This window comes from Quercus robur, chromosome 11 (genome assembly GCF_932294415.1).
Source record: "Quercus robur chromosome 11, dhQueRobu3.1, whole genome shotgun sequence".
NCBI lineage: Eukaryota > Viridiplantae > Streptophyta > Magnoliopsida > Fagales > Fagaceae > Quercus > Quercus robur.
In genome coordinates, this window is record NC_065544.1 from 45,904,183 (window position 1) to 45,921,053 (window position 16,871).

General features: G+C 36.9%; 1 protein-coding gene across 4 annotated transcripts in view; it reads right to left on the reverse strand.

Annotated features, from left to right (window-relative positions):
* LOC126705315 (diaminopimelate decarboxylase 2, chloroplastic-like) overlaps positions 1-16,871 on the reverse strand; it is a 104,224-nt gene that overhangs the window by 33,773 nt on the left and 53,580 nt on the right. Inside the window, exons 1-9 of one of the 4 annotated variants that reach the window (XR_007648237.1) lie at positions 13,002-13,607; positions 12,566-12,740; positions 11,541-11,690; positions 10,888-11,049; positions 9,525-9,710; positions 8,999-9,121; positions 8,280-8,349; positions 8,126-8,215; positions 7,257-7,472 (exon numbers count right to left, since the gene is read on the reverse strand). The exons of 1 other annotated variant lie outside the window; for it this stretch is intronic. Coding sequence is in view for 2 of the 3 variants with exons in the window: in XM_050404212.1 (XP_050260169.1) it covers positions 7,392-7,472; positions 8,126-8,215; positions 8,999-9,121; positions 9,525-9,710; positions 10,888-11,049; positions 11,541-11,690; positions 12,566-12,740; positions 13,002-13,492 (1,458 nt within the window). In the remaining variant the exon portion in view is untranslated. Of the gene's footprint in view, positions 1-7,256; positions 7,473-8,125; positions 8,216-8,279; positions 8,350-8,998; positions 9,122-9,524; positions 9,711-10,887; positions 11,050-11,540; positions 11,691-12,565; positions 12,741-13,001; positions 13,608-16,871 lie in introns of those variants that run through there. 2 more of the 4 variants (XM_050404213.1, XM_050404212.1) reach the window with 2 other exon arrangements.

The following is a 16,871-nucleotide window of genomic DNA, read 5'->3' on the forward strand; positions in this document are numbered from 1 at the left end:
TCATTATGACATATTTTTTCTGATTTACGGTAGAGACTTGGAATGTAACCAGTAGTCACTCGGAATTTGAAGCTTCACGTACTCCAAAATGTTGTGTTTCCTTGTCTGCATTCTACAACAGTACCAAGTATATTTTTTTGTGTTTTTTTTTGTTTTGGTTTAGAGATAGGTATGGAATGCAATAAATAAGGGATAATTAATAAGATCCTAATCAAAATATTAATATTAATGAGTGTCTTTTTTTACCATTTGATCTATTTAAATTCAATAGTTTATAAAATGTGCAACTTGAACCTATCTTATATATAAATTCAATTGATTTTAAATACAAAGGTGCGGCATTGATTTGTTATGGAGAGACGTGAAAGAGAGCCTCAAACTCAAAGTAGGACAAAAGAAATGAATTGAATTTAATACAAAAGTATTTAGAAAAAAAAATAGAAAAATTAGTCATTTGAGTTTGATGGGAGATGAACAACCTCCAAAGATAAGTGTAGGACCACGATTTCTAACGACCCAAGGATGGTATTGAGTTCGTGTGTAATAAGCCCAAACAATATAATTTGTAGAGAGTGGGCTTGAAAGGCTTGCCTTTAGTCGCCGGTCAGCGGTCTGTCCCTGATTTTATGGGAGCTCATACAAAGGTTGGTTTGGCCTGAATAGCTAAACCTTACATCGATGTAGCCCGAAGGGTTTGACTCCTCGGACTTAGTCCGAGGAGCATCACATTCTTCCCGTTCTTCTTTTTGTAATCTCTTTCTCCTCCCCCCCCCCCTTTCTCTCCTGGCTCTCTTCCCCTTTTATACCAGTGTTTACTTCCTGTCTCTTGTCTACGCGTCAGTTTTTCCTTTTTTGGGGGTAATGACTAGTCTTATCAATCCATAGATCAGAGTGGTTGGGGGTGGTTGGGAAAAGTTAAATAGCAAGGTCTGCAGTATGGGCTTGTCAGACGAAGGGCTCCACATTACGGTGTTGGCAGTTTTCTTCCTTGTATTGCTCTTGTACTCTGTTTGTCCTTTTCTTCAGGCGTTTTGTGAGGTGTTGAGCGGGAGATCGTCCTCGGCCACATCCTTGAGCCTTCAAGGAGCTTTCATTGCGCGTCCTTGGCAGTAGGGCTCCTCGGCCTGGGCTTTGGGGCCCTTAGCACAAAGTGGGCTGGGACCTCAGATTTCTGACCCCACAATAGCCCCTCAAAATCCTGCTGCCCGATTTTTTAGTTGGGGAGGAGGGTTTTGGTGATGTTGGGCGCATATCATGGCTCATTCAAATTCTGTACTTCTATTAATATTTGTGTTTTTCCACTTACATGTGAGACGTGCCAAATTAAGAGGCATTCATTTATTCACTCACGCGGAGTCCTTTGATGCTCCAATATTCGAGGCGCGCCTTCACGAGGATCTTCAGATCCTACGGCTGCGGATGATGTTGGAAATTGAGCCAAGTCTGCCTTGTCCGTGGCATTCCTTGGAAAGCTGCACGAATTGAATGCCACCACCCTATCTTTTATATAAATAGGATAGCAGGTTATTCTCCTTACATACAAACCCTTCGGTTCTCTTCAAAATCATAATCCTTCAGCTATAATCACAGTTTTCATATTCAGTGCTATCCACCCTTTGTGCAATATGTTTAAGACACGGACAGGGGTAAAGGAACTACATCCGCCACAGAGGCGCCGGGTCATTCCGAGACTCAAGGTGGCATGGTCTGGACAGGGGAGGCACAGATTCAAGATAATCTTCCGTCTTGACAAGGGGGAAATGGTATTTCTCCCTCTTTCAGTCAAAATCCGAAACAGGTACTGGTCGCACCAGATTCTTGGTGCGTCAGAAGTAAGGTTTTCCGCCATCAGCGCCGTCTGCTTTATCGCAGGCGTGGTTACGTGGAGGCTCATCAACTTCCGGCTCCCTGCACCTTTTCTTCAACGGTGCTGGCCTCAAGTTGGGTTCCCTGCACCTTTTCTTCAGTAGCGCTAGCCCGAAGTCGGGCTCTCTGCACCTTTTCTTCAATGGTGCAAGCCCCAAGTTGGGCTCTTTTGCTACCTGAGTTATAGGCATGTAAAAGTATTGAGGAATGGCTTCCTTAGACAAAATTTTGGAGCGGCAGCACGTCTCTTCTCTGCACTTCTTCTTCGGCTTTTTCTTCATTCCCTTGTATCTTTTCTTTTCGCTTGTGTAGTTAGTTTCAGTATGAGCTTATTTAACCTCTTTCATTGTACGCTGTACTGTTCCTTTGTCTTAATAAGAAATGGATTTGCTTACCCTTAAATACTTTTCTTTTCTGTAACAACTACTTTGTGCATGAATATTAAATGTATATTTTCCTTTAATGATGCTTAGAGCAGGAAAAACCTTGAAACAAACTCCTACTAGTTTGAACTTATTGACATTATCAAGTATAATAATGATAATTCCCAATAGATTAAACTCCTGAAACTAACCGAGATAACGGCGGAGCGCTTCGTAATGCATGCAAGGCGACCGTCCGAGAACGATAAACTCTAAATAATTCATCCGAGAGGGTAGCCGAACAGTGAAGGACTTTGACTGTGTTTTTGACAACATATGGCCCTATATTGCATCAATCCCCTTGGTATTGAGGATCCGAGGGTAGACTGGGAAATCCATGCAGTTTAGGGATTAGCTCAACTATCAATGGGGAACTCTTCCCCGGGGTAGATTCTAAGGGCCATATAACGTCCAGGTTGCGTCCAAACCCCGTATTGTCTCTTCTAGGTAGTTGGTTTCCCCAGGGGCTTGAGTCCGAGGACCATACAAGGTCTTGGTTCTGTCCAAAACTTGTATATTTTCTTTTAAGTAGTTGGTTTCCCCATAGGCTTGAGTCCGAGGACCATACAAGGCCTTGGTTCTGTCCAAAACTTGTATATTTTCTTTTAAGTAGTTGGTTTCCCCATAGGCTTGAGTCCGAGGACCATACAAGGCCTTGGTTCTGTCCAAAACTTGTATTTTTTCTTTTAAGTAGTTGGTTTCCCCATATGCTTGAGTCCGAGGACCATACAAGACCTTGATTCTGTCCAAAACTTGTATATTTTCTTTTAAGTAGTTGGTTTCCTCATAGGCTTGAGTCTGAGGACCATACAAGGCCTTGGTTCTGTCCAAAACTTGTATATTTTCTTTTAAGTAGTTGGTTTCCCCATAGGCTTGAGTCCGAGGACCATACAAGGCCTTGGTTCTGTCCAAAACTTGTATATTTTCTTTTAAGTAGTTGGTTTCCCCATAGGCTTGAGTCCGAGGACCATACAAGGCCTTGGTTCTGTCCAAAACTTGTATATTTTCTTTTAAGTAGTTGGTTTCCCCATAGGCTTAAGTCCGAGGACCATACAAGGCCTTGGTTCTGTCCAAAACTTGTATATTTTCTTTTAAAAGTAGTTAGTTTCCCCATAGGCTTGAGTCCGAGGACCATACAAGGCTTTGGTTCTGTCCAAAACTTGTATTTTTTCGAAGGTTAGCCCCTCGACCAAGGTGGGGAGAGTTAGCTTGAGGTTGGAAGCCCCTAGAGCTGCCCGTGCCATTGGCACTGCAAGGCGTAGCCCCTAGCGGAAGTTTATGTCGGAGCAACAGCTGCATGTCGCTGGAAATGGAGGAAACTTCGCGGACCTCTGCTTGATAGAGACTTGACTCCACCGCCACCTGCGCCAACGCGCAAGCCTTCCCACAGACGGCGCCAATTGTAGGACCACGATTTCTAACGACCCAAGGATGGTATTGAGTTCGTGTGTAATAGGCCCAAACAATATAATTTGTAGAGAGTGGGCTTGAAAGGCTTGCCTTTAGTCGCCGGTCAGCGGTCTGGCCTTGATTTTATGGGAGCTCATACAAAGGTTGGTTTGGCCTGAATAGCTAAGCCTTACATCGATGTAGCCCGAAGGGTTTGACTCCTCGGACTTAGTCCGAGGAGCATCACATTCTTCCCGTTCTTTTTTTTGTAATCTCTTTCTCCTCCCCCCCCCCCCTTTCTCTCCTGGCTCTCTTCCCCTTTTATACCAGTGTTTACTTCCCGTCTCTCGTCTATGTGTCAGTTTTTCCTTTTTTTGGGGTAATGACTAATCCTATCAATCCATACATCAGAGTGGTTGGTGGTGGTTGGGAAAAGTTAAATAGCAAGGTCTGCAATATGGGCTTGTCAGACGAAGGGCTCCACATTACGGTGTTGGTAGCTTTCTTCCTTGTACTGCTCTTGTACTCTGTTTGTCATTTTCTTCAGGCGTTTTGTGAGGTGTTGAGCGGGAGATCGTCATCGGCCACATCCTTGGGTCTTCAAGGAGCTTTCATTGCGCGTCCTCGGCAGTAGGACTCCTCAGCCTGGGCTTTGGGGCCCTTAGCACAAAGTGGGCTGGGACCTCAGATTTCTGGCCCCACAATAAGCATAAAAAAATAAAATAAAATAAAATAAAAAATAAAAACCCTTATATTACCAGGAAAAATAATAGAGAAATTAGAATTAAGAAAAAAAATACAAAAACAAAAACCCTTAAAATCACCAAGTCTATGAGAGAGAGAATTTTGAGGTTTTTAAGGATTATGAATGGAACAAAGCTATAAATTATCTCATTGGCTTTTAAACCAAATAACTCATTGACACAAAAATTAAAACATTTACATTGGACGTTTGGTATAAAATTAGACTCCAATTGTAATTAATTCAATCTTCTCTAAGCTTTAGCATTATATATATATGGGAAATGCTAACGAGTGCCCTTAGGGCACTAATTAATAATCCATTTAAAGAAAGTTTTTATAGGAAATGAAGAAAAAGTAATTAATATTTTGACAGATTTTTTCATTTCCCATAAAAGTGGTATCAAATTTTTTCTAAAATGGATTATTAATGAGTGTATATGCATGTGCGTGCATGCGTGTGTGTGTGGGGGGGGGGGGGGAGAAATTATAAGGTTCTCATGGTGAACAAGTGACGTGATCAGCAATTTTTTTAAAAAAGAAACTGATTACTGACTTAGCAATTTTAAATAAGTAGAAGTCTTTTAGTGGAATGATGGACAAATGACTTGATCCACCATAAGGACTATATAATTTCGCCGGGGGGGGGGGGGGGGGGTGGTGTGGGAGGAACAATCACAGTAGATTACAAACTAACAACACAAAAGCTTTTTAAGTTCAAGTGTTTAACTTTATAAATAAACTAGACTCATCACACGTGTTTTACGATTATGCTCTTATTTATTTATTTTGGTTTAGTGTTATAATGTTTAAAAGTGATATATAAATAATTTTTTTATTTTTTTATTTTAAGAAAGAGGTAAGGTAACGTGTCTAAAACTTAGGAACAATAAATTACTCTTTTAACTTGTTTGTGTTTTTTAATTTAAAATTATTTAACTAAAAAATAGGGGTATTTTAAAGAGATTAAGAATTTGTGTAAAAATATTTTAGTACACAAAATGTTGAAACCCAAATTGGGAATCTTATTATTAGTAGTATAGAAAAAAAAAAATTTTTAAAAAGTCAATGTTTGAAGCATTAACAAACCAGAGGAGGGATTGAGATCTAAGTATTGCACTTAATGCAATTGCTATGAATTACTAGAGTTTAAAAGTTGCAAAAGACAACTTTAAATCTCAATCATTGAATGAAAAAAAAATTATAAAAAAATAAATAAATAAAAAAGAGAAAAAAGAGAAAAAATAAAAAAAGTAAAATTAGTAAAAAAATTGTTGTGAGGACGGGTTAATTGCATAGTGCAATCTGTCCCAGAGAAGCCACTGTGTTGAGAAGATGCCAGAGTCTGGAATAAGACACCGGAGCCGTCGTTCATGTGATGTCAGATACAAAGAACTAACTAGGACACTGTTGCTAAAAATGTTCAGTTAGTAAAATTACATTTACATGAGGAAAGGTGAACTGTTAAAATTGTGTTGAACCAATTAAAGAAAAAAAAAAAGGTAAAACTGATTGAACATTTATTTAACTCTGATTTTGCATCATATGTAACAAATTTTCAATTCTATGCATCTGTATTTTAATTAGAAGAACTTTTTTTTTTTTTTTTTAGAAAGTAATTAGTAGAATCGGTCAACATTAGAGTCGGTCAATGTTTTTTTTTATGAACAATTAGAATCGGTCAATGTGTTCGGTAGGCCATCACAACTAAATATTATTATTATTCTTCAAAGTAGCTTTCCCTGACAACAAGTGACAATGGCTCCCTTGTTTGAAATTTTCAAGTTTAAACAAAGCAATTATTAAATAGCTAAAAGCTAAGGGCCGATTTGGTATGTGTTTAAACAATAATTTTCAATTTTTTTTAAAATATGTGAATGAAAAAATATAAAAATACATGTAATATTTATTATAAACTAAAAACATGAATTTAAACTCGCTACCAAATAGTGCCAATTTGATTATTTTTTTCTTTTTTGTCAAGTGAAAAATGTCTTGCATTGCTAGATTATTGTTTATTCTTGGGCTAAGACTTCCAACCCAAGAAGCCTGGACACCAAATTATGGACCACAATTATCCATTGCAAGGATTTTTAGAAAGTCTAGCATGCCTTCCACAGGAATTTGGTACCACACTTGCTGTTAATGGATCACCTTTTTTTTTTTTTTAGGTTGATAGTAGTGCTAATGGAAACACACTCCAATTTCAACTGTGTAACAAATGTCATTCTTATTCCGATGCTGTATTTTTTAATTTGTTGTTTGGCATCAGTTTATAAACTTAACTTTTATGTATAGTTTTTTAAAACTTTTTTTTTTTTTCCCACATTTTCTTATTTTTTTTCAAGTTTTTTCATCGTATAAATATACTTTAGCATACTTTGAACAACAAATTTTCAGCAAAAAGCTAGGTAAGTTATTTCTAAACAAACACTAATGAAAAAAGAAAGAATAACAAAAGGAAAGAATAACAAAAAGAAAGAATAACAAAAATCATGGAAAGATGCATCATTAAACCCACATATACGAGCCATGAACAAACAAGCAAGTGGCTGTTACAACTGGAAATGACATGTAATTTTGGACAAAACTTAAGTATAGTTCTTTAGGTATTGTACATTTTATTTCTTAATTAAATTCAAACACAGTTGCAAACTAATTAAAGAATCTAATATACTGCACCTATTTTAAATGTACTTAAGTTTTACACTACAACTTTAAATTTGCAGGATGTGAAGAAATTTTATTTAGTTGATTTATCAGGGCTTCTCAGTTCTCACTCTTCCTTTCTCAAAATATTGAAAATTTTAAGTTCATGCTTCCTCTCAAATAAGAGGCTGGTGCAAACAAAAAATGCATCTGCAAATTCAATATTCAAATTCACAACATCCAGCATGAAATAATGCAACCATGCATCAAGAGCAAATCACAGGTATCTTAATCTATAGTTACAGACACAACCCATGATGTTGATTAAAGCCCTTCGAAGAATCTTAAATGATCTCCAAATGTTTCTCCATGCCGGATTTTGGTCACCGATCCGTCTTCTTCAACCTAAAAATGATAAACAAAGCATTTTGAGAGACAGAAAAGGAGAGAAGGAGGGGAGGCGATGTATACAATCATACAATTACTTATAACTATTCCAAAATATATGAGATATTCTGAATTAAAGATGCAGAAATTTCTGTGAATAAGATTGATAATATAGGAGCTCACTGAGGCATAAGATTCAAATTTGTGAGAGTTACTAAAAGCAGTGGAAGCCAACTCTAGTGTTAATTGTGTAATGTGATGGAAATATAAGATGAAGCAGTCAAATTTTTTAGTATCATTTGTGCAGCTTCTTGAGAGAAAAAAAAAGGTGGGGTGGGAGAGGGGGGGGGGGGGGGGGGGGAAGATACAAATTTCTCATAACTAATCCATAAATGTACGAGATATTCTGAAACATGTTGGTAAAAATTGATAAGGCCTTCAGAATTAAAGATGCAGCAATTTCCCCGCAAAATAAGATTAATAATACAGGAGCTTGTTGAGGCATGAGTTTTAAATTTGTCAGAGCTACTGAAAGCAGTAGAAACCATCACTAATTTTAATTGTGTAATTAGATGGAAATATAAAATGGAACATTCAAAGTTTCTGGTATCATTTGTACAGCATAGATGTGTCGTATAAAATATAGACAATGTGAAGTCATTGACACATACCCAGTACTCTGGCGGGCGCATCTTAAGATTATAAGTTGATGCCATGCTCATGCAGTAAGCACCAGCATCATGAACAACCAGACCAGTTCCCTGCAAAGTGAAATTCTATATCAGAGAATTTAAGAGAATAGTCATTTTTTACTGGGTTTCACACCTTGGAATACACTAGTGAGGAAGAGTGAGTGGATTAAAGTTGAGGGAACCAAAAAATGGTAGAAGAAGACCTAAAATAACATTAGATGAAAAGGTAAAAAAGGATATGTCAATTAAGGAGGTGACAAGTTGATGCACACAGTAGAAAACAGGAATTAAAAGAGTAACAAAAGGAACAACAGAACAAACCCTAGGCTTCACCACCTAAGGGCGTTTGGCATCACCACCAAACAAAAGGAAACGACGGAGGAGACATTCTCAACTCATTATAATAAATCTTGTTCAAATTCATCTGTCTTTCACCATTACAAAAGTACAAGTTAAACAGGGTTTAGAGGATTACACCAATATGGGAAACATCTAATTTGAATCGCTTAAAACCCTCAACATTAATAACAAAATTCAAATTCAAAAACAATATTAATTGCAAATTAAAACATAAAATCTTGGCTCCCTGCATCACAAATTGTATGATTTTGGATATGATAAAATGGTGGAAAAGAATACGCGTGACCAACCCAAATTAGTCTATTTAAGGATCCATAGCCAACCAACCAGCCCATTGGCAACTTAGCCTCGATGGTTGTTGTTGTCGTTTGACTCATTAGAACATGCATAACACCCACCACCAACCCCCCCCCCCCCCCTCTCAAAAAAAAAAAAAAAAGGATATGAAAAAAACAGTAGCTGTGACAATCCAACAGGAAGCCTACACAATACCTTGGCTGGAGTTGGAAGTTCTCTATCCTTTCCCAGGAAATCTGCTGACTCACAGACAGGGCCCACCACATCAAAGGTTGAGGTCTCTGCATCAGGTGGTGCAGGAGAAACCAGCTCTATGTGCTGCAACCAGGTACCGACAAGTCAATTGTGATGAAAAGCCACAACAATGTAATGTGTGAACAGCCATGGTGATTAGAGAAATATTTATCATTAAATCCAGAATGAGCAAAAATACAAGAGCATTTGTTATGTAGTAGCATAGATGAGCACCAGCAATTTAGATTTTTTACCAGATTGGTACTACACTGTTATATAGGTATGATATAAGGGCAAACAGCCACTAACTACTACAATATTTAACCAACAAGTAACAACAGAATGTTGAACAATGTTTTTCAAGTACTAGATTGAAAGCATTTGATAATATGCTTTAAAAAGCTGATTAGATTTCCATTATCTACAATTCACATAAATATAATTGTCTACTAGAGAAGTTAGCAGTTAGCTATAGTCAAAATCTTACTTGATACGCATCATAAAGACTAGGACGGATAAGTTCAGCCATGCTTCCATCGATCACCACAAAGTTTTTTGTTCCATTAGTTTTGACCCCAGTAACGCGATTAACCAGGCAACAAGTATTTGCAATCAATGATCTCCCAGGTTCAATGATGAGTTTAAGATTTCGTGAAAGGACCAGCTCTCGAACCTGCAGGAACCACCAACGTTAAAAAGATTCAGGGAACCTTCATATTGATCAAAGTAAGAACATTGCTAATTCTCTAAATAACTATATCCCCCACTGGGAAGTGAAGCCTTTTATTACCTTTTGTCATCCATTTTAATCCTACGCTAAGACCGTAAATTAGTCAAAATTTTTATTTACAATGAAACCTTACAAATTTCTCAAATATGTTAATGATATTATAATTCCCAAAACATAAACCCAAACCATACAAAAAGAGAATTTCTTGGAGGGGGGGATGTCGCTTTAAATATCATAAAAAAAATCAGAAGACCAGGTGAGTTATGTATCTTTTTAGGCTTGGAGCATATATTAGATTGACATCGGCAACGAATCCTTACTGCATTCTATTAGATACTTATGGCCACTAGATCTGAGTAAAAACCAGAGCCACTACAATGTGGTAAAAAAAAAAACATGGATATGTGCTTATATATGCAATCATTTGTACTGTGGTGCATTATATAAGTGCACAAAACAACTTTTTTCATGTATCTATAGAATAATATCATAGGTTGGCTATTAAAAATAAGTTAAAACATTTAGCCTTCTCGAGTGCAAAACACTTAACTCTGTGTATTGCAAATTCTTTGTCAGCCTATTTTACCTAACAAAGAGCCTGTTTCACTTACAGCCACATTTTCTGGCACAAAATTTGTGGTCACAAATAAAGCAGAAGTTTCTTTTGATGGGTAATATACAAGTCACAATGCATAGAGGATTGTGCCATTGACCACATCCTTCATCCTTTGTTTTTGGGGAGAGAAGTCAATTGGTACAAGGACCATTGTGTCAAGGTTAATTCATTTCTGACTAAGATTGGGCTTCCATATAAATCAAGAAATTGAAGCGAGGCACAATAGATCATGAAGACTATGGTAAAATGAAAATAATTTTCCTTCAAAACTTCATGTGCTCTACATTTTTTTGGAAATGTAATAACCTATTTTGCACTTATCATTCTAAGATCAGGTTTGAGGATAAAAATTAGCAGCCCACACTAGACACAAGTGCATGGTGCAAGCAATGCTACCCATGCATCAAGAACTCCCTCTTTCTTCAAGTGAATTATTAGACATGCAGGCATGAATTTCATACTTAATAAAGGCCAGAAAACAAGACATAGAGATATGATCCTCACAGTATCAATTAGATCTCTGGGTGTGGGAAGGATAGCACCAGTGTGATAATAATCTATCCCAAGTCCACCTCCAATATTTAAGTAATCAACTTCAAAACCTTGAGCTCGGATTTCGTCAATGTAGTTGACCATAAGAACTGCAGCATCCCTGAATATGTCCACCTGTAAAAATAAAAAATCAGAGCATTAAACTTTACATTTACAAAAAATTAAAAATTAAAAAAATATACGTTTCACTTTTTTTATAAAATCACAGAAAATAACTAAATGTAAACCATTGCAATTTGACAGAACAATAAAAACAAAATAAAATAAAAAAACTAATTCAAATAGAGAATGAAAACAAGATCAACATCAGCATAAACGGCAAGATAACAAGACAACAAATAAAGGGGAGAAGAATATTTCTACAGCTACAGCCAGTGGCTTGCAAAGCAGCATCAAAAAACTAGCTGCTCAAATCACTTCTTCTTTTTTTTTAAATCTTGAGTTTTCACCATGTGAACAGTGATATGTAATAGCTATCATACACTGAAAAAATGTAATAACTATTGTATTATGGCCATAGATGTCCCAGACTCATCTTCTACAGGTTCAAAATTGTAATTACATGAAATAAATGAAAGGATATGAAAACAAAGTTGTTGAAATACCTTGGTGATGGTGGACCCAAGATGGCAATGAGCTCCCACCAGCTTCAGCTCATTAGGATGTGCCTTTACAGCATCCAAGAACCATTGCAACTTCTCATTTCTAATACCAAATTTGGAGTTCTTGTTCCCAGTGGCAACATAAGGATGGACCTAAGAAAAGAAAAAGATACATTAGTAAGATAAAGCTTTAGCATAATAAGCAGACCAACCTAACAATACAGATGAATAAGGTGGTAAGGCCAAGCTGATAGTGTAGAAATGGGGGTGCCTTGGGGCTAAGGTAATTCAGAGTGTGTGATGCAATGTGGCAGTAGAGATAGGCATAACAATAGAGGTGGTGTAGTAACAGTAGTGCCAAAAAAGTGGTAATGGTGATTAGCAGGCATAGTTGACAATAGTTTGGTCAAGGTTTCACACCCCAAACCCGTCAAAGGTGTAATGCATGAGAAGACCACGAACCAAAACCAATTGTACAATTTTATTTCCTTTGGGTATGGGGTGTCACACAAGGTCCCAGAAATATTGATTAAGTTCCATTTAGATTAACATAATAGCCAAAAAAGATTGAATCAATTATGTTTTCATGTCTTCTAATAAATCTATTGCTTATCAGTTTCAATTCAAACAAAAAAAATCAATGATGTTTGTTTTTGAAGACAGATAATTACTGGGGAAACAAGAGTGAATTTTGAAAACAACCTTGCTCCTATGGTATACATGATTTGAACTTTGAAACTAATGAACAGTTGAATAATTCAAATTACATACATCAAGTACCCTCCTATTAGAGATTGTTATCTCAAGAAAAACGGTTGAATAAGGGCTGATGCAGATTGTTTAAAAACTTAAAGTTTTCTCAAGTTACAAAACTCCATTTGTCATCAAGAATGATTTCAGTCGATTGGCAAAAAATTTTAAGCAGTCAATTTAAATTCTGTAAAAACTTTTCTCTTAACTACCACATTACAGGCTCTACACACTATACAATCCATAACAATAAGTATTACAGTCTGGTCATTACATACTTGAGGGTCCACGTCTGGGTTGATCCGAAGTAAAACATTAACCTTCTTGCCAGCTATTCTTGCAGCTGCTACAATATTCTCCAAGTCAAATTCACTATCAACATTAACAAAGACACCCGCTTCAGCGGCTAAAACCAAATCCTCCAAAAGTTTTCCATTCCCATTAAAAATACACCTGTTCAGTCAAACACCAAAAAATAAGACTACAGAAACAATGACACAAGAACAACACCAAATCAAACTGAAACTAACACCATTACTAGTCAAATACTTATAATATCAACAACATTCAAATATTAATAACTGTAACACTGCCTAAGGTATAATGCATTTCATTTTATACTATAAAAATGTGGTACAACATAAAGGAAAGGAAAACAAAGCAGAGCCAGAAGCATAATCAGAAATAAACACAAATGGGTGTAGATGACTTTACTTAGTGGGATCAAAACCAGCATGGAGTGCCAGCCGCAGCTCATTTCCACTGACAAGCACAGCACCACAACCAAGCTGTCTCAAATGTTCCAAAATCTTCAAGTTATTGTTGGCCTTAATAGCATACCCAATAATAGAGCTCAGACCCTCCAAAGCCTGGTTATAAGCCTCAAAGTTTCTAGTAATCTGTGGCTTACTGTAGAGATAGAATGGCCTCTTCTCAACAGAGTCCATGACTTCCTGGACCTTAAGGCCCTCACAGTAAAGAAACCCATCTGAGGATTTGGTGAAACAATGCTGAAATGAGGAGTTTTGGTTTAGGGTTTTTGCAGGGTTTTGGGAGAGGATGGCTTTAAGAGAAAGAGACAGCTTTTGGGTGGATTTGAGAGATAAAGTTGGGATTTTGAAAAATGGGTTTTGGTTGAGAGAGTGATTTAAGGTTTTGGTAAAGGTTGGGAAGTAGCAGAGGAAATGTGTACCTGCAGCCGCCATTGACGAAGAAAGATTGCCTGAGAACTGTTTGATAATTGGTTAAAAGAACTAGGGTCTCTAAAAACATAACACTACGTACAGCCCAGAAAATCAAAAGAAAAAAGGATTAAAAAAAAAAAAAAAAAGAGACAACGGGACGAAATGGAGGTATTGTGCATATCAGATGTCTTCAGCCATTCAAAATAGTAAGTTAGGCAACGTTTGAAACAATAAAGGAAAGTAGCATCTCGAGTTTTAGAAACTCGAGATCCATATTAGAACTCGAGTCTAAAAGACTCGTTTTAGATCTCAAGTCTTTAAAACTCGAGTTTCATGCAAAAAAATTTAACCTATAGTGGCGTTTTTAAGTCTTACAGTGACGTTTTAAAACCCTATAGCGACGTTTTCCTGCAAAAATTTTTTTATAAGTACAGGTTTAAGGAGTCCTATAGTGGCGTTTTTAAGCCCTAAAATGACGTTTTATAGACCTATAGCGGCGTTTTTATTCAATGAGTCTTTAAAACTCGATTTTCAGCTTGATTTTTTTCCCACTTTCAACTAATCCATTTACAAATCGAGACTTAAAAATTCGAGTTTTATCTTGGAACTCGAGTTTTAGACACTCGAGATGCTAGTTTTCAACATTGTTTTGAAACGTGACAATTAACTAAATTTTTTAATATTTATTGTTATTTAGAAAAAAAATTCGACGAAATGAGTGCAGTCAGCAATTTTGTCATTTAGAGAGAGAGAGAGAGAGAGAGAGAACCCCGATGGCCCAATGTATCTAAACCAATTAAAGGCCTAGCCCGTGTACATCAAGGCCGAACCCAAATGAGTGCAGTCAGCAATTTTAGAGAGAGAGAGAGAGAGAGAGAGAAAGAACCCCGATGGCCCAATGTATCTAAACCAATTAAAGGCCTAGCCCGTGTACATCAAGGCCGAACCCAAATGAGTGCAGTCAGCAATTTTAGAGAGAGAGAGAGAGAGAGAACCCCGATGGCCCAATGTATCTAAACCAATTAAAGGCCTAGCCCGTGTACATCAAGGCCGAACCCAAAAAGAGATGGACATATAAAAGGACACGCTTGGATTTAGAGCACTAAAAAACACTGCCACTGGAGCCGAAATTTGAGACGTATGGGTCCAATACTAAACTGAACCACTTTTTTATCCCAAATTTTTTTTTTGGTAAAATTGTCAGAGAGAATCTGATGATGGGGAGAGATGAGTTTTGAGTCTAAAGGGTTTTGCCTAAGCCGTTTGACAGAGAAACGTTAACGGAGAAATTCCACTCACAGCTGGTCTGGTCATGTGCTCTGTTTTCACTTTTCATGTCACTTTAAAAGCCTTGTCCTTTTTTAACTCTCTACCTTTTTTTATTTATTATAAAAGACCCTAGTTCTTTTACACTATTTATGAATTTTAGGGGATGAAAAAATTTGGAGAAAAAATAAAAGAGAAAATGAAAAAGGGTATTGTTTGATAAGAAAGGAGGGAGAGGAACATTTTTGGTGGATCTAGACATTTTTCACCCGAGCCCACCTAAAATTATCTCTCCAAAATGGATAGAAAATAAGGTGGGCTCGGGTGAAAAATGTCTAGATCCACCAAAAATGTTCCTCTCCCTCCTTTCTTATCAAACAATACCCTTTTTCATTTTCTCTTTTATTTTTTCTCCAAATTTTTTCATCCCCTAAAATTCATAAATAGTGTAAAAGAACTAGGGTCTTTTATAATAAATAAAAAAAGGTAGAGAGTTAAAAAAGGACAAGGCTTTTAAAGTGACATGAAAAGTGAAAACAGAGCACATGACCAGACCAGCTGTGAGTGGAATTTCTCCGTTAACGTTTCTCTGTCAAACGGCTTAGGCAAAACCCTTTAGACTCAAAACTCATCTCTCCCCATCATCAGATTCTCTCTGACAATTTTACCAAAAAAAAAATTTGGGATAAAAAAGTGGTTCAGTTTAGTATTGGACCCATACGTCTCAAATTTCGGCTCCAGTGGCAGTGTTTTTTAGTGCTCTAAATCCAAGCGTGTCCTTTTATATGTCCATCTCTTTTTGGGTTTGGCCTTGATGTACACGGGCTAGGCCTTTAATTGGTTTAGATACATTGGGCCATCGGGGTTCTCTCTCTCTCTCTCTCTCTCTAACACAAAAACAGAAAGGAACATTTCCAAAAAAAAAACAAAAAAGGAATAAGAGACTTTTATTAAAATGGTTTAAATTGTTTTATATACTTTTATTCAATATTGCTAATATTCAAATTAATATATTTTGTTATTTATAGTTTAATTAATTATTAAATTAATTTGATATCATCAATTCATCACAATTCAAACTTTGATATTGGTTGACCACAAAACCTTGAATTTCTCAAATTTTGATTTTTTAAGATTGTTTGATTTTTAAAGTATAATAATTTTTTAACATCAATTCATAATTCATTTCTTAATACAAAATGAAAATTATCTTTTTTGAGAAAGAATACTATTGATATTATTCAAAGAAATTAGTTGTAATCAACATCTCAATCAACAAACCTCTAACACGTCTAACATATTTAGTTAGGTCTGTGACCAAGTCTGCGTACGTGAGACAAAGAAATACAATTACTGATAACTAAAGTGGATTTTGCCGAAGAAAGAATGTGACCAAAGGGAGAAAGAGAGTTTCAGCAGAATTGAGAGAATTGATCACTGTTGTCGAATCCCCTTTGAGGATAAATGAGTTGAGGCCAAGCTCCTGTAGGAAGGATATTGCCCTTACTGCTGCCATAGCTTTGACAATGTCTGGTGAAAAGGGGAGAGGTGCTTGCTCCACGAGCGAAGCGATACCATTACCTCGTCAATCTCATATTACTAATCCAAACCAGACATACCCAAGTCTGGAAACGTAGCCCCGTCGAAGTTGATCTTAAGAGAACCACTTGGAGGCGAAGACCATTGGATTTGAGAGTTGGTGTGGTCGACATGACAAGCTGAGGGAGAAGTATCTTGGAATCAGAGAGAGATTGTGATGCTTGAGGGATCACCTGGGAGATAAGAAATTCCTTTAGGCCAACTCTAAGTTGGTTTCTTTGGTACCATAATGTCCACACTCCACATGATCATTGCCATCAGCTTATGATTTTTCCCTTCCACGTGTACGAAGAGAACCAGGTCCCTGAACGATGGAAAGGAGCGCAGCTAACGAAATGCAAAATCTGGAATGGAATCCCAGACATCTACAAGTTTCAGGCACTCCCATAATGCATGGCAAATGGTTTCTGGAGACAGCCTCTGAGAGAAGTGATATGTACGTAATATTTTCACAACACTTTTATAACAAATCCTAAGTGGCAGGTTGTTACTGTTAGGGCAAAAAAGTTAGTGTTAGGTTCAAATTTGAACCAAT